Source organism: Leptosomus discolor, chromosome 1 (assembly GCF_034619465.1).
Source record: "Leptosomus discolor isolate bLepDis1 chromosome 1, bLepDis1.hap2, whole genome shotgun sequence".
NCBI classification, from domain to species: domain Eukaryota; kingdom Metazoa; phylum Chordata; class Aves; order Leptosomiformes; family Leptosomidae; genus Leptosomus; species Leptosomus discolor.
Window position 1 is genome coordinate 143,744,653 of NC_141391.1, and position 16,034 is coordinate 143,760,686.

Sequence of the window (16,034 nt, forward strand, 5' to 3'; positions counted from 1 at the left end):
ATTCTCTGTATTGTAACATGTGCCAGTCAACTGATGAGTGGTATCTTGCATTTCTGTGAAGCATGGGCTTGCTCTGAATTTGCATCTTGGTGGACATGGAGAGTTGTGAGTTAGGGTTTCTAGCAGATAACTCTCTGGTATTGCAGCTTCCAGTTTGTACCTCTGGTTTATCCTCGCCGTTCACCAGAATCTGACCATTTGCTGTTTCCAGAGTCTGACCTTGGTCTTGTGAACAGGGGAAAATCTTGTTCTGGGGTTACCAAAATGAAATAGAAGCTGTGACTTATATAAAGGTTTTTAATTTGTCTTGTGGACAATCATCTTCTCAAGTACAGGTATTAGCTCCAAAAAAATCGGTGTAGTGGTGTTTGGAAGGAGGAAATAAAAGCAGGGTAGAAAAGCAGAGGAGATTAATTGGTATGACTAAGATCACGTTGCTAGTAAAAAATTTCCAGATGTGACAGAGGAAAAAAGGTTTTATTGTTTCAATCCTTTCAGTTTCAATATTTAAGTATTTTTTTAAAAAATCTGGGGTTATTAGTGGTAGCAGTGTCTGTAATGACTGTATAGTTTAACCAGGACATCTGTCCTGATGTCTGCTTTTGCTTTGCTTTTTACTCAGAATTCCTTAAATCAGGAGGTTTTTCTCATTTAATTTGCTTGCATAGTAAAGCAGTGGTGGCAAAGGCAGCAGATACCCGCTCTGTTCTGCAAATACCAATCGTGATGCAGCACCGCGTTTGGGAACCCATGTTTTAAATCCAAATTGCTTGTCTGCCTTCAGTCAATTCAATTTATCAAAGTCTGTCTCGGTGCCCCAGATGTGGTGGTTTGGGGCTGTTAAATATGCTGTTTCAGTTAACTATCACAGCAGGGTGTTGTTATTTATTAAACTATGTTACAATAAGTGCATGAAGCAAACTAAGTGAGAATCGCTGCCTTCGTCGCTTAAGCAAATGTATCCCTAAAGAGGAGGGAAGGCAGGAGAAACGGCAGTCATATTCCTGACCCTTCAGTGCAAGCCAGCAGGACACAGGGAACAACTCAAGCAGGGCTCTTCAAAGGAAGGCTGTTGATGCAGCCACAGCATGGGGGTGAGTGCGTGGTGGGAGGAATTCTGGCCGGGGTGGACGAAGTTCCCTCAGGGACTGGTGTTCCAGCCCGGCTCCTCTGCACGTTCAAATATCTCCTGCACAATAGTACCCTCTGTGGCTCAGCCAAAACCACGCAGCAGCTCTGCAGTGGAGATAAGAATAGAATCCAAGTTTTCAAGCTGAGATCAGGGAGAGTCTTTCATTTAATGTATGTCAGACCTGCGCTTGGACACGTGTGCAAGTGGAAAGATCGTGGACAGATTTACTCATATAAAAGCCAGCCCCTCCTTAATGATTTGAAATGCTAACATGACTTGGCTTGTACATGAGTAGGTAGAGGAATGATTTCACAGGAAGACAATCCTTTTACAAATGTGCTTCTAATTCTGTGTTTATATTGCTTCTCCTCTATGTGTCAGCTGCGCACTTAGGAGGCCCACTGAAAAAGCAGTCATACTGAAACCAGTGGGAGTACTTGCAAGGAAAAGGGGTACTCCCATGAATAGAGCTGGAAGCTCTGGATCATTAACAGAGTTACTGGTGGGAGAACTGCTTGGGATTTGCTCTGTCTCTCTTCAGGCTAAGTATGCCTGATGTGCCTAAGTATGTCACCAGCAGTGATGTGCAAATGAGTAGGGATGATCAGTGAAATTCTAGCTGAAGAATATGAAAGGCAGATGTGTACTGCAGTTGCTTTCTCTAATACAGAATTGCTGCTTTGTTTGGTGAGTGATCTTTTGATGCTGTGGTTCTTAAAACTCCTGCTGTCCTGTTTGCAGGTGAAGAGGAGGAGGATGGAATAGAAAGGACCTGTGACACCCTGCTCATGTGCATTGTGACCGTGTTAAACCAAGGCCTGAGAAATGGTGGTGGTGTGGGAGACGTGCTCAGAAAGCCTTCCAAAGATGTAAGTGTTTTGGCTGAGGAAATGCATTACTCCCTGTGCATCTCATGAATGCCAAAATCAATTTTTGGAGGTTATAGACAGTATTTGTATCTAGTCTGCTCTAATGTCACACAGTTGATTTATCCATGTAATTTTTATATCCCAGATGGAATATTTATAGGAAGAGCTAAGCTTGGTGTGATGGTGATACCTGAAGAAAGGAACTCTAGGTTTACCTCTTCTGGAAAACTGAAGCGTATTGTAACCTTCCAAGCACTGCTAAGTAGTGTTGCTGGGTTGGATCACTCTTCTATTACACTAGGAATTATAAATGCAAACTTTTGAAAGGCATTGATTGATGAGTATGTCAAGACTCTCCACTGTAGTACATAAGATGTATTTTCAGCTGAAATTCAGCATGGCATCTGCCCTGGAACAGATCCTACTTGTACTAAACTAGCATCAAGGTCAAAATAGAATTTCATATATCATGGTATACGTCCTCTTCCAGAAGTTTGCTCCAAAATTCAATTTATTTAAGGGCTACTCTCAATGTTTGGGTGGCTATATGCATTTTTTTTAGGTTCAAAAAGAACATCATAAATAAAGGCAATCTAGCAGCACTTTGCTTGGTGAGCCACACCATACGTAACACAAGGATTAAATTCACAAGTAGGATCTCAGCGAGGCTTGCAAGAGTCCAGAGACAAATAACAAATAGCTCCTTGTGTTGGTAGTAAGAATCTAGATCCTGTCTCTTAGACTAGGAGGTTCTACAGGGACTGTAGTCCATCCCCATGAAGTCTTGCCACTTAGCAGTTATTTAATGCTAACTACATTAAAGCACTTCACAATGGGTAGCACTATTATCCCAATGAATGTGTGGGAAACTGAGAAAATCAGTGACTTCCAAGTCAGTATCGTGGTGAAGAAGAGTACTTGGGGTTTATGTTCCTCCTCCTTACACTGAGTGTCATCTCCTGTTTGCCACAGAACAACTTTGCTATTTTTAGAGGTGTCAGTGGAAGTGGAAGGCCTTTGCAAGAAAGAAAGTAGCTATGATGTAAAAACAACAAAGTGATGAAATGAGGAATATGAGCATTTCATGTGTGTGTGTGTGTGTGTGTGCATGCACGTGTGTATGTATGTGTGTGTGCTTGTGCATGTTGTGTTCCTGAAAGAGACTTACTTGGTCTGCCCACTCTGAGCCTGCTTACAGCCAGGTGACTATATTAGCACAGCGCTAAAACCATTAACATGCCCAGCTTGGGCACAGGGTGTAGTAGCCTGGCCTTGGCATCACACAAGCCTGCTCTCCTGGTTTCCACTTGTTTGGTGTGAAAACTTGGCATCGCTGTGGAGTATTCCACAAAGGCATACTGTAAGCATATCCCTGTCTGCCACAAGGCAGTATTAAGAAGAGCTATCATTGCTCTCAGTGGGTACAAGAGGCTGCATATCCCTGTTTCTGTACTGGCAAGGTGATTATCTTCAATCGAGCACTACACGAATGCATCTACGCTGCATCCGGTACACAAGCTAGTCTCTTTGTGCTATGTGAAACAACGTAAAGGACAACAGGAGTCCCAGAGCGATAAGAGCACATGAAGCCAAATCTTCTTTGCTGAGTTGCATAGGTAGTCCCTCTCTATTTCTGTGAGTAAGGCTAGCAGAATTTGGCATATGGAAAGAAAGATGCATTGTTTTGCTTGAGCTAATGTGAAAATGTTGTTTAATATTTTAGAGGTGTGCTATTTTTACATCTTATTGCAACCTTATTGTTGTTTCAGGAGCCCTTGTTTGCTGCACGAGTTGTTTATGATCTTCTGTTTTACTTCATTGTCATAATTATTGTTCTAAACCTAATCTTTGGAGTCATCATTGATACATTTGCTGATCTCAGGAGTGAAAAACAGAAAAAGGAGGAAATACTAAAGACAACCTGTTTCATCTGTGGTAGGTGTTACTGAGCTATTGAGACATTTGATGGGGAAAGGAGTAAAATGAACTATTCCTCAATAAATCAAGCGTGGACCTAAGGGGTGGTTATCTTCTACAGGGAAAGTCTGTAAAAACATCAGAGTTTGGTTCCAAATTTATTCCCTCTCAGTAGGAAATAGATTTGGTTTAGGAGTCAAAAGCTAGCTTTGCTAAGAGGTGGCTTCACAGCCTCCACCCAGGATCTGAGGGAGACGAGCTATGTCTCACACTCATATCATCACCACTAATGGAGATGGTGCAGCTGCTGACTTTATTTCACAAAGCGTGATGCAGATGAAAGTACAGCTTGCTATTTCACAGCACAGTGCATTCCAGAAGGGTAACAACAGCAAAATCCGCCTGTTTCAGAAGGTGATATGAAACAGGGAACAAAAGAATTAAATGAAAATCATCCCCACAAAACCCACGGATAAATCGTGCTTGTTTTGAGGTGCACTCAGAAAGAGGGGCAGAACTTCAGTCCCTTAGGGGACTTTAGAAATACCTTCCTTTTTGTAGGCTGGGTGTTGTTTCCATGGTTGTACTGACAGGGATGAACGTTGTGCAGATCACAATGGCTTTAGTGTCTGTGGAAGGGTCCACAAGAGATCCAGGGAGGAAAGCTGTAAAGTGGAGGCAAACATTTGTGAAGCCTGTCCTTCCTCATTATGGTATTCTTCTTCAGAGATTTGACCCGTTAGATTTGACCCATTACAGGAAAGAAATAAAAATTTCTTATGGCTGAAGACTGTGTGACTACAAAGCTGCAAAGACTCACCTTCTCTGCTAGATTTAAGCGCACAAAGAATCCCACTGCAGCTTAAGTGAGACTATTCACATGCTTGATGCTAAACGTGTGCATAAATCTTTGCAAGATCAGGGCCTAGATTGCACACTGTGTGCTTACTAGTGTAGATTTAGAAAGCATCAGACCCAACACTTGTAAAGCACTTTATAGCCCTCAGCATAGAAGTCACTGTAAAACTGTAACATGTTTATTATATTGTTATTAAGAGGAAATATCACAAAAGAGAATAAACGCTGCACTGAAAGAATTCTGTCAGGAATGCCTTCTGGCCTGGTATTTCTTGCCTATTACTTGGCAGTTACTGTTATAGCTTTTAAATTAAGAACCTTCAAATTTATGATCCTTTAAATTAAGTTAGGTTCCTTTCTCTAACATATTTAACAGATTTGGTTATTTTTATGTTGAAGTTGGGGTTTTTTTTGCATTATGTTCACGTGTTTTTGCAGGACTGGAGAGAGACAAATTTGATAACAAGACCGTTTCGTTCGAGGAGCATATAAAGTCAGAACACAACATGTGGCATTATTTGTACTTTATAGTTCTTGTCAAAGTTAAAGATCCAACTGAATACACTGGCCCGGAGAGCTATGTGGCGCAAATGATTGTGGTAAGTCAATTTGGGCACGTGCTTTATGCAACTGAGAGATGCTCCTTGCAGCTAGAGCAGAGAATATCTTTCTTTTTACCTCTCTCTGAACAATAGGAGGCATCGATCTGTTTTTTTAAAGATCTTTTCACGTGTCTTAGACATCTGCGACAAAGCCTAGTCTTAAACATAATGAAAAAGATGAAGGCACAGGCCACAGTCTCCGGTTTGGCGTTCGTGCTCTCATGCTCCGTGGGTTCTGCTGCCTCATTAGCCAAACCAGGGGCAGAAGAGCGTGCATCATAACATCTGCTGCTGCTCCGGCTTTGTCCAGTATCTCTGGGCTGCTGTCCAGAAAAATAACATCTCCTGCTGAACAGTGAAATGCAGGGTCAATGTTGAGGGCTAGTGCTTTTCTCCTATGACTGCTCTGAACAAGCTATTGAAAAGACCAAGAAGAGCTGCTGCAGGGATTTGAGAGCTGCAGAAACTGCCTCATGAAGCAGTGAGAGTATGACTTGGATTCAGAGAGAGAAATTTGATGACAATGGGGCAAAGAGATGTTCGATTACATTTCGTTTCCAGCTTGCTACCAAAGACAGTTCATTCTGGTTGAGAGAGAGGGATGGATTATCAAGGCTGCCTGGCTTGGGGCTTCATTTTTGAGGAATTCTTTTTACCTGCTGAATATTCTTGTGCAGCATTTTCTTCCCATGGACTTCCTGGCAGGTATTGCACTGCTCAGGGCCTGTGCCAGGATCTGTGGTTGCAGAGCTGGCATATGTCTGAATCCCAGAGGAGGGTAATCAAATGCGCATCAGGCTTTGCTGTTTATGCATTTCTGGAGCCACATTTCTTGTTGAGAGTATCCCTCACTGGGCCTTGATATTACCCAGCCTCACTAGTGAGATGCTGGGTGCCCTTTTAGACCTCAGTTTAGCCAGGGGGAAGATTCTTCTCCTTTAACTTCAGCTGTCTTCAAGTCAGGCACGTGATTTAAATCGATCCTGGCTCTCTGCCCTGTCAGTGCCAAAAGCTGGGGTTATTTGTCCTGCCTTAAGACGGGTGTCTAGGATAGCTGGGGTGACTCACCCTGACATCACCTTTCTCACTCCATTGAGAAACTATATGATTAGTTTAGACAAGGTGCCTAATTGCGAGATGGCTAAAATTACAGGAGATAACTCCCAGCCACTGTGCAGGCTGATGGAGAGCTTACCTTGAAGAACTTGCATTAGTGGAATGTCTCATGCCTGGACAGGAGTGCCTGCTTGAATGCTGCCATGAAATGGAGCTTTTGTGAGTGCTCTTACCACTACATGGGAAGGTGGTGTGGCCAGTGATGGGAATTCAGTGCTCAGGTACAGAGGAACAGCCTATGCCCATGGAAATTTTGCACTGTCAATCTCCTTTACAGCTCAGGGCATTCATACTGTTAGGCAGTAATGGATTTACACGTCTGCAGTGTGATGAGCAAGATAGAAAAACTAAAACAAATGCTTGTATCCTCTGTTCCATTACAAGAAATTATTCATAGTGGCAAGTTGTCCTCTTACACATGAACATATTTTAGCTTATGTCAAAAATGCACTTTAGTTCGTGGAGTCAATAACGTCTCCAGACTCTAGGGCTTGTCTCATTTGTCTATTCCTTCTCTACTCCTCTTCCACTCCCTGCAATTTTTGTATGATTTTAAACTTTGCAAGTATGTATGTTAAGTATTAATGTTTAATTTGAAGGGATGTATTAATATTCATAGTAAGTGTATTCATCCTGTGGCAGCAGCGGTTTGACTTTTCTGATGTAATTCACTAACTTATTTTATGTATGTGTTAATGGTGGGAACTCCTGTTCAAATATCTAAAATTTTAACAGAGAATCGCCAAAACATGTGACCTCAAGCACTGAACTGATTTCTCAAAGCGTCTGTTCCTCTGTGGCAGAATGCTGGTGGTTTAAGTGGTTAGTGGTAATCCAGATTTTGGGATTATTAAGACCTCTGAGGGAAGGTTTGTTTTTTCCATGGGTATATATAAAGTTAATGGTTGTTCTGGAGGATGAGAGAGGTATATAAGGACCTAGAAGTGTAAAGCTCACATGGAATGGAAGAGGGAAAGCAGGAGTGGGGAAAAGAAAGAGAAACAAATGTTTGAACAAACTACAAGTGGCTGGTGTGGGATTAGTAATTGTATTTTTGTGTAGTTTAAATTCCCCAGTACAAAATCTAAGGAAGGTGTGCTGCAGAAATACTAGTGCTGTGTAGCAGAAGCAATTGGAACTGCTTAAGTGAACAAAAAAGGATTCACTTCTCTTGGAGCCAGAGAGATTACTGTATACCACATGGTACAAGGAATATTAAGAAATTAAGGGAAGTAATATGACTGAAAGGGGGAGTATTCTGAAAGTATGATATTCAACTGGAAGAAGAGATTTAGAGATACAGCTTTGCTTAGGACCAAAAGAAAAGTCAAAAGGAAAACACTCAGAGATAGTTTTGCAGCTGTCAGCTGTATGAGCTGATGTAGCATACATGTTTGGTGTGTTTCAAACACAGAGTGACAGCAATGAAATGGCATGACAAGCATGTGGGATGTACTACTTTCCGTGTGGAAGTTAGGCCTGAGGTATGGGCTGGGAGAGGTGACCAAGTCCCTGGTAAGAGATGAAGTTCTGGTTAGGATCTGGCACAAGAGAGGCAGCCTTCAAATTAACCTTTCACAAGGGAACTGGGGCTTGCTAGTGGACCTGACTTGTTGCTGAATGAGGCTCACAGGGGGAGTGTGGGAAAGTGACAAATACTTATAAAAATAGGGTGGTTGGGAGAACAGGGCCGTCTCAGGACCTCTTTGAAGGGGACGAGGTGGAATGAGATTTATATTTCAGGTGATAGAGAATGTGGCTGCAAAATCTCCATGGGTCATACTCCTGGAGAAGCTCTCTTAACTCTACTAGTTTTTATTATGATTAGGTATACCTTTTGTGGCTGCTTCTGTAGCTTTAATTCTGTGTTTTCACAGCCAGATTACTTAGAGATATTTTCAAACCTGATTTTCAAGGCTTGGATCCATCCTTAAATGCACATAGGTTAAAATTTTGGAGTATGCTGCAGTAACTTCTTTAATAGAAAGTGGAGTTTAGCTCCAAGTATCATCCTCACTACCCCTACACCTGTAGTTGTACTTGCCTACTACTGTCTTGCAAAGTATTGCAAAAAGTAACATTGCAGTGGTTATCAGGATTAGCTAAGCACCACAGAAAATGTCTGCAATTTCTGATAGTCTCTTTTCTCCATTGCCCAGACCCATCAGGACCCAAAAATACGATTGTCTGTATTATGACTCTCAGTCTTTTTTATGTATCGTTTGTCCAGCAAACAGCAAAGCATCTGGTTTGAAGGCTTGCTGATAGCACAACTGGAAAAAACAGGAATACTGTGGTTTTCTTGGTTTGGAGTATTATATGAAAGGCTGGGTGCCAAAAGGGATGGGAATTATTTACACATCTAACTTCACTTGCCCTTTTTTACAGATCAAGAGGGGGAAAGAACTGTGTAGGTGATGTTGTACATGCCCCTCATTCAAAGGCAATATTTTTGCCTGTTTCCAAGTTTGCTTGTATTTCTGTTCCGGGGTGGCTTGTTTCAAGGCATTGCCATTATCTTCCATGTCTCTGGTCTCAAAAGACCTTGGAGCAGAGGACTTCTTTTGCTTTCTTCCTCTAGACTGTGGACATCGGCTCCTAATATTTCCTGAGAGTTTGATTTTCCCAGCAGCTCTGTGTTTGCTCCAGTGCTCAGCATACTGCTCTGAGCAGTGACAGAAGTAATCAGTAGCTATCCAGCTTTCATAAAGCAAGGTATTATTTTTTCTTTTTCTTTTTTTATTTTTTCTTTTTAGAAAAAAGGATCAAGCATAAAATGTATTGTAAAACAACGCACGGTTTATGCACCTTAGCTTTTCAGACAGTTACTTTATGGAGATGTTGTGGGAATAAAGCACTTCAGATCTTCCAATGATGCCCATTCTTCTTGCACACTATCTTATATCAGTTATTGGGTGAGATATTAATGAATATTAAATCAGGGCAGTAGGTTTTATTATTTGTTTGTTATCCAGGCCTCTTTTATGAAGTCAGACAGGTATTATACAATATCCAAAAAGACAGAAACTTTGAAAAGCTGGCTACATGCCTTGCATTTGCACTGAGAACCTGCATGAATGATTCCGCTATTGAATTTTCATTCCTGCAGAAAAAAACTCCTTATCTGACCCATTTGACCAGAAATACCATCCCTAGCAAACCCAGAGAGATGCACATAACTTGTATTACATTGATACAGCAATCTTTGAATGTTCCTGGTGTCCATTTGTCAGAGGAGACAGTTTAATGCGATAACTGGAACAGTGAAGGTTAACGTACAAATTTTTAGACTTCTCTTTTCAGAGATGCAATTTGTACACACAGATTTCACCTAAGCTTTGGTAGCTGTGAATAGATAAATGGAGGCCAAAATGTAGATGATTAGTTACTGAATTTTTTGCAGCGAAACAGAGAGATATGAATTAGCCTATGATTTGTGCCTCAGTTCATCTGCAAAAATAAAAGGCTATTGACATAGTAATGAAATTAATTATTTTGCCCATTGGAAGAATGAAAGACTTTAGCAGATGAAGCCCTAAAAGTTTTGTTCTCACGTGCCCTGTCCACAGTTCTTAGCAAGTTTCATAATGGATTTTATCAGCATTAGTGCTACCTGTCATAACTACATAATTACAGCACCTAATTATATTATTACTTATTTACTCTAATTATGTAATTGGATGTAATTGGTGCAATTACATAACTCCTCAATCAGCTGAAAACTGCTCTAAAACCGGCCTGTGTTCCTAAGAGTAGATGATATACTGCCATGCATTAGACCATGTCCCTAAAGCAAGGCAATCTTTTGTGGGAAATTAAAGGTTCTGTTCTCCTACCAGTGCAGTCATTGGGACCATGAGCTTTTTATATCACAATAGTATTTTGAAATTATTCCTTCTCATCTTTTTTCGTCTATAAACGTATCCCTCCTGAAAGGCAAATTCCGAATCTTAAGTCTCTTCAGGGTCCCAACACCTCCACTGAAATCAGAAGCAAAATTCCCATCAACATTATAAAGATGAAGTAGAAGAGACAGGTTGAGTAACACCAGCCTGAAATAAGAAATATTTACCAAATATTATGGCCATTTTCATGTCACAAGGAAAAATGTATTCTCTGTTTTGAAGCATTCTAGTTGTTTTGTGTGATTTTTTTAAATACTGAAGTTTGAAAATTGATCTGAATTTAGTGCTCCCTTGAGCTGGTGCTGTTGTCTCTCTTCTTCCTACCTCCAGCCTCATGTTTTTGCTTTTTTTTTCTATTAGATACCCAGAAGCGGGTATTAAATTCAAAAGCAGCACTGGGAATAATGCCAAATGAGCTGTTGAGAAGTCTCACAATAGTTGTCATTCTGCCCATGTTGTGTGCTGGGCGGTGCAAGCCCTTTTCCTTCGGCATCCTTCTCCCTCCTACCTCGCTTCTCCGCGTTTTGCTGTGCTTCCACCTCAGGAGCAGAGGTGTGATGTGAGCTGTGGCAGCACGTAGTTGCTCCCCAGGTTCAGGTCTCAGCAGTGATGCTGTGAGTTCCTGGCCAGGGTCGCTCCATGAGGCTGTGACCCCCCAACATAGCAGCAGGGAGAGGGGACAGGCTCCCTCCTGGAGCCAGACTTGCTTGCGTCTAGTCCCTGGCCCACCTGTGTGTGGCCTGCAAAGGGACGTTTTTCATTTTAGCCAACCTCAGCAGAAGTAGCTGACTGTTAAAACAGCAAAAATGTGAGCCAAGCGGAGCCTGCAGAGCCCAACAGCTGTGGGTCGAGTGCCTGACTGCCCGTCCATTCACACCTCGGGGCGGCGAGAGGCTGTCCCAGGGTTAGTTAGCAAACGCAAAGTCATCTCACTGATGCTGAATCCTGGTGCGCACCCACAGCCGGATGTCCCACGTATTCCGTGGCCACCCCTGAGCAAACCACATGGAGGTTCTAGAGGAGGCAGGTCCAAAGGAAATACGGACAGGCGAGGTGAAGGCAGTGAAAAACAGCCATACGGAAAGGGGAAGAGCATGCTGACAGCAGGCGGGCGAGGAGGAGCGGGGTTTGTGGAACAAGCTGTTCTTTACTGCTGTCGATTTTTGTCAAAGAATGTAATAAAATAATATCTACTAAGAGGGCTGTTGACCTCAGCTCTTAAAATATAACTTCTTTGGAGAAGAAGAAAAGTTCTTACATCCGGGATTTTTCTATTCTGTTATCTATCATCTTTTTTGAATTTTGGAGACAAAAGTTTTCCCTGCTAATTTTTATCTCTGGTCTATAGATATTCTTACTACATCCAAGGATCACTAAACACTGTACAGGTAGAGAGAATGACCTAAACCAGAGAAGTGTCAATCCAAGGTAACATGAATGCTGCAGGAGGGACACTTGGGTTGTCAAGAAGGCACTCTGGGTGTTTTTCACATGCACTCTGGTGATTCATCCTAGACAATTTAAGAAGTTTCCTCCCCCAGATGTCCACCATACCCATCTGTTGCAATTAACCACAACAACAGCAGAGGGGGGGAGGACAAATGATGCGTTTCTTCGTTCCTGAGCTTCTGCAGTTCACAGCCCAGAGTACTAATGTGAAAATTGATGGCCATTGAAGTCACGCCAGTCTGAACTGCACTGGTTGAGGACACGACATGGTACCAATTTTGCTGCCTCTTTATAGGTAGGATAATATCAGCAGGGAGAAAGGGCACACAGCTGATAGGGGTGACCCCTTCAGCTGCTACAGTTAAATGTGCCAGGCATGGTGAGCTGCGATTCTTAAACTGGCTCGCTATAAATAAACTGTATTTTTAAGGCTTCTTCATTATCATAAATTCTAGTTCAACATGAGGTTTCTGATTTGGCAACTCACAGACTTGAAAATGTTTGCAGGACTTGTGCACACAAATGCTCTGCTGGAGTGGAGCATGGAGTTTATAACTTTTGGGAAGCTGATAATGCTCCCATTGTTAGGACTGATTTATTTTACTTTTTAAAACTGGCCTTCCTCCAAAAACTAGCAGATGTTATCAAAGCAAAACTTGCAAGGATGAGATGTATGTACATATTATTAAGCTAAGCAACTTTTTCTTAATTACTTTTAAAAGACCAATATGATGGATGTCACAGTAAGTAATTACTTGCCATGGCAGTAATACTAAGAGCACAAAAGCCGGCTGCTAAGTAAGATCTGAGGTCTCTCTGACAGACTAATTTCCTAGGAAATACAACATTGGTTTTCCCTGCAGTTGAGTTTTCATAAAATAAGCAATTAAAGAAATATGCCTAAATAGATTATTTTCTGCTCCCATTTTTTGTTGTACTCAAAGTAGAAGAGCGAGCAAGAACACAGCTCTCTGTGTCCTTCCACATGGACACAAGTCCTGTGGGGAGTTTAGAGCTTTGGTTTAGGTGCACCAGGTCCCAGAGAAAGTCCTCTTTCTGCTTCAAGGCCTGCCTCAAATTCACAGAGGATCTCAGAGTGGTGATATAGTCACTAAAATGTACCTGGAATTGTTCTTCGCACAGGTTCAACTGCTCCTTGGGTATATTGAGGCGTTGTTTTTCCTGCTGCTAGGTATTGAATTATTTTTCTATTGTTGCTTTTCCTGTTGTTCAAAAATAACATTAATTTCTGTAGGTAGTCCACTGCTATTTTTGCTTCTCTGTACAATTTTGCTTCTACGTTATTATCTTACAGAAGTGCTGAACACCTCCCTCTCCACTTCATAAAATAAGCAGTTACAGTAACATGCCTAATTAGCTGATTTCCTACTCATTTGTGTGTTGCTCAAAGCATGAAAAGTTAGCAACACGTGAGGACTTTGCATCTTGGCACAAAACTCCTATTCTGCAAGAGAGCTGAGCATCTTCTTTTCTAGTTCAAGGGCTCTGCATCTTCCAGAAATGGGCTCTTTGGTCCACCATAATAATTTAGTTGGCCTGCTTGGCTGGTTTATGTGTGAAGTATGGGTAAATAAAGGGAAAGGTGGGCTTCATTTGGTACCTCATTGTAAAAGTTTGAGGTTTTAGTGGCTTTAAGTTCATATACATTCTTCCCAGACAGGCAAAATTAATTATCCTGTTGCTGCTTGAACGGGAAACCACAGATCTGATCCTGTCTCCTTAGAAATGATGCCATTAGCTGGAGCGGGAGAAAGATTGATATCAGCAGCAGGTGCTGCAGCACAGGCAGATTTGCTGTGTGTAGTGAGGGTACGGTGATAACCTTCATCCCCCTAGCTGAGTCAGTGAGGGAATGGCCATGCCATTGTGCGGTGCCCTTGTCCCTGCTGCCTCCTTGCTCAGCCCCTCATGTCCTTATTCAGTCCTAAAGGGACAGGTCCCGGCACCAGCGCAACCCAGTCTTTTTTCCTCTTTCCTTTGAAATCACTTCTGAATATAAAGCTGTAATGTAATCGCAAGTTACAGAGTGGAGCCTGAAACTCCCCAAAACTTAGTTAATTAATTGCGATTTGGTTTTTTTCCCCCCCGAGGTCTGCAGTCAGTGGTTTGATACTACCCAGCACTAGTCTTTTTGGACCCTGTGGTATTGTGGTTCAGTTGTAAGCTTAGCTTGATTTCCTCTGCGTTTGAAAGATTTAGCCACCTGTCTGTTGACCAGTGTTTAGGCTTCGAAGACTGATTTTGCTGTAAAGAAGGGTTCTGCCTTGCTACAGTGTAGTCACAGCCTCCTTGTCCTCCTTCCAACTTCAATTCCTTCAATTCGCAAATTAAAATTAATGGAGTTGGGTTCCTGTTTGTTTGTTTGCTGCTGGCCTTAAAAACTCGAGGAGGGGTCTGGACATGAGTCTGTGTTCCTTGAAACTTGCACTTCCCCACGAACATGGAGTGGAGGTGTTCCAGCTGGAGCACCCTCAAGCCGAGCGCTGCTGCTGGCAGGACACGGGCTGCGGTTCCCTGCTGGAATACTCTCCCGACTTGACCTGCCAGAGACTAGAGCTGTTAACTTTCCAGGCAGCTTGCAAAAGCCATCTTTTATCCCTTTGTTAAAGAAGCATGTGGCCTGATGGATCTGTGTGTGGGCAGACCTTTATTCTATGATTTCAAACCATGGAAAGGCTCTCCAAGGCAGTGGATAGGCACCTACTGTTGCTCTTAAAATTCTGGCAGTAACAGAGCCTTGATTCTCCCGGGGCTGGCTGTGTATGGCTTTGCCTAATGAAAACTGGACCTTAACTGGGGTCTCAGGTAGTGGTAAGAAGTTCAGTCCCAGAGGAACAATGTGATGAGCAGATCCCAAAGCGTGTAAACTGAATTCATTTGATTTTGCACTGTGGGAGAAGCAACAAACACAAAACACTTCAATGCTCTTTGAGAATATTATTGCAACATTGGAAAACAATTATTGTTCTTTGTATCACAGTGGTACTAAACTTCTGGCTTCTTGAATGAGAAAGAGACTCCAAAGTTGTCCACAGCCAAGGCAGATAACCGCAGATGCTGAGGAAAGGAAAAATTACAGGTTTGCCCAAAGATATAAGGGCAATTAGTAAAAGCACAGGGAGACGAGTTTGAGGTTGTGGCCTTACCAGGAACACGGTTTAAAAGCATAACTTTGGTTGGACTCAAAACATAGTGGTGAGGTTCTGCAAGAAGTAAACCAGGGAAAGGCTACAAAAAAAATGTAGTTCTGCTTCTGAGTTCTCACAGGTCAGAGACAGCAAGATTTGGGTGCAACATTAGTATAAGCTTGTTTTACAAGGTGTTACAGATACAATGAAGTTACTTGTTTTCTGTATCTGTCATGGGAGGAAAAATCCACCAGCCCGTATTACTCTGCATGGATAAGTTTCTGAATTTGTATAACTTTGGTCTCATTGTGCCATTTATCTTTTGGGATCAGCTTTATGAAATTTGTCAGGTTTTTCTATTTGGTTGCAAGGCTAGTTCACAGAATCTTCTCTCTTTTTAGTGTGGTGGATGTGTGTATGATAAAAAGCTAAGATTGCATCATCTTTAATAAAAGAGAAGATATATAGCCTAAAGAAATCAGATTAGTTGCAGAGAAAGAAATCAATCAGGTTGGCAAATTGTATCTGTGGGACAAAGTGCAAAATGTTTGTTTCATACAGTATTTATTGAACAAATTTGTTGAGAAGATGGTTAAAAATGCTCTACAGGAAAAAAAAATGGGAACCATTTTGTTCAATTTAAATGACATTGATGTATTTTTTACATCATGAAATCTTGCAATATTACCAACAACAATCCCTGATAAAGTACTTTACACAATTGCCTCACAGGGCATTTTGAGATAAAAGTATATATCGGAGATTGTAAATTGGCTGCATCCGATTTATATATAATAGAACCCACTACAGCCATCCTACGAAATTCAATAGATCAGGAATCACACTACACTTCAGTGCATTTGGGGTAGTACAAGCTTTAAAGAGTCTCCAAAACAAACAGGCAACTTTAAATCATATTTAATGAACCCTGTGTATTTTATACACATGTGATTAAAATGTTTTGTCTCTGTTTTTCATTTTGCTGGGTGCTGCTGAAGGAAAATTGCAACTCCGGGTTTGTGAAACCAATCATCTGC

At 41.7% G+C, this 16,034-nt stretch overlaps 1 protein-coding gene across 1 annotated transcript in view; it reads left to right on the plus strand.

The window, feature by feature from the left end:
* Positions 1-16,034, plus strand: part of ITPR2 (inositol 1,4,5-trisphosphate receptor type 2) — a 262,967-nt gene that overhangs the window by 235,249 nt on the left and 11,684 nt on the right. The window contains exons 53-55 of the mRNA XM_086466499.1: positions 1,874-2,001; positions 3,771-3,936; positions 5,215-5,375. Of these exons, the coding sequence (XP_086322625.1) occupies positions 1,874-2,001; positions 3,771-3,936; positions 5,215-5,375 (455 nt within the window). The remainder of the gene's footprint in view (positions 1-1,873; positions 2,002-3,770; positions 3,937-5,214; positions 5,376-16,034) is intronic.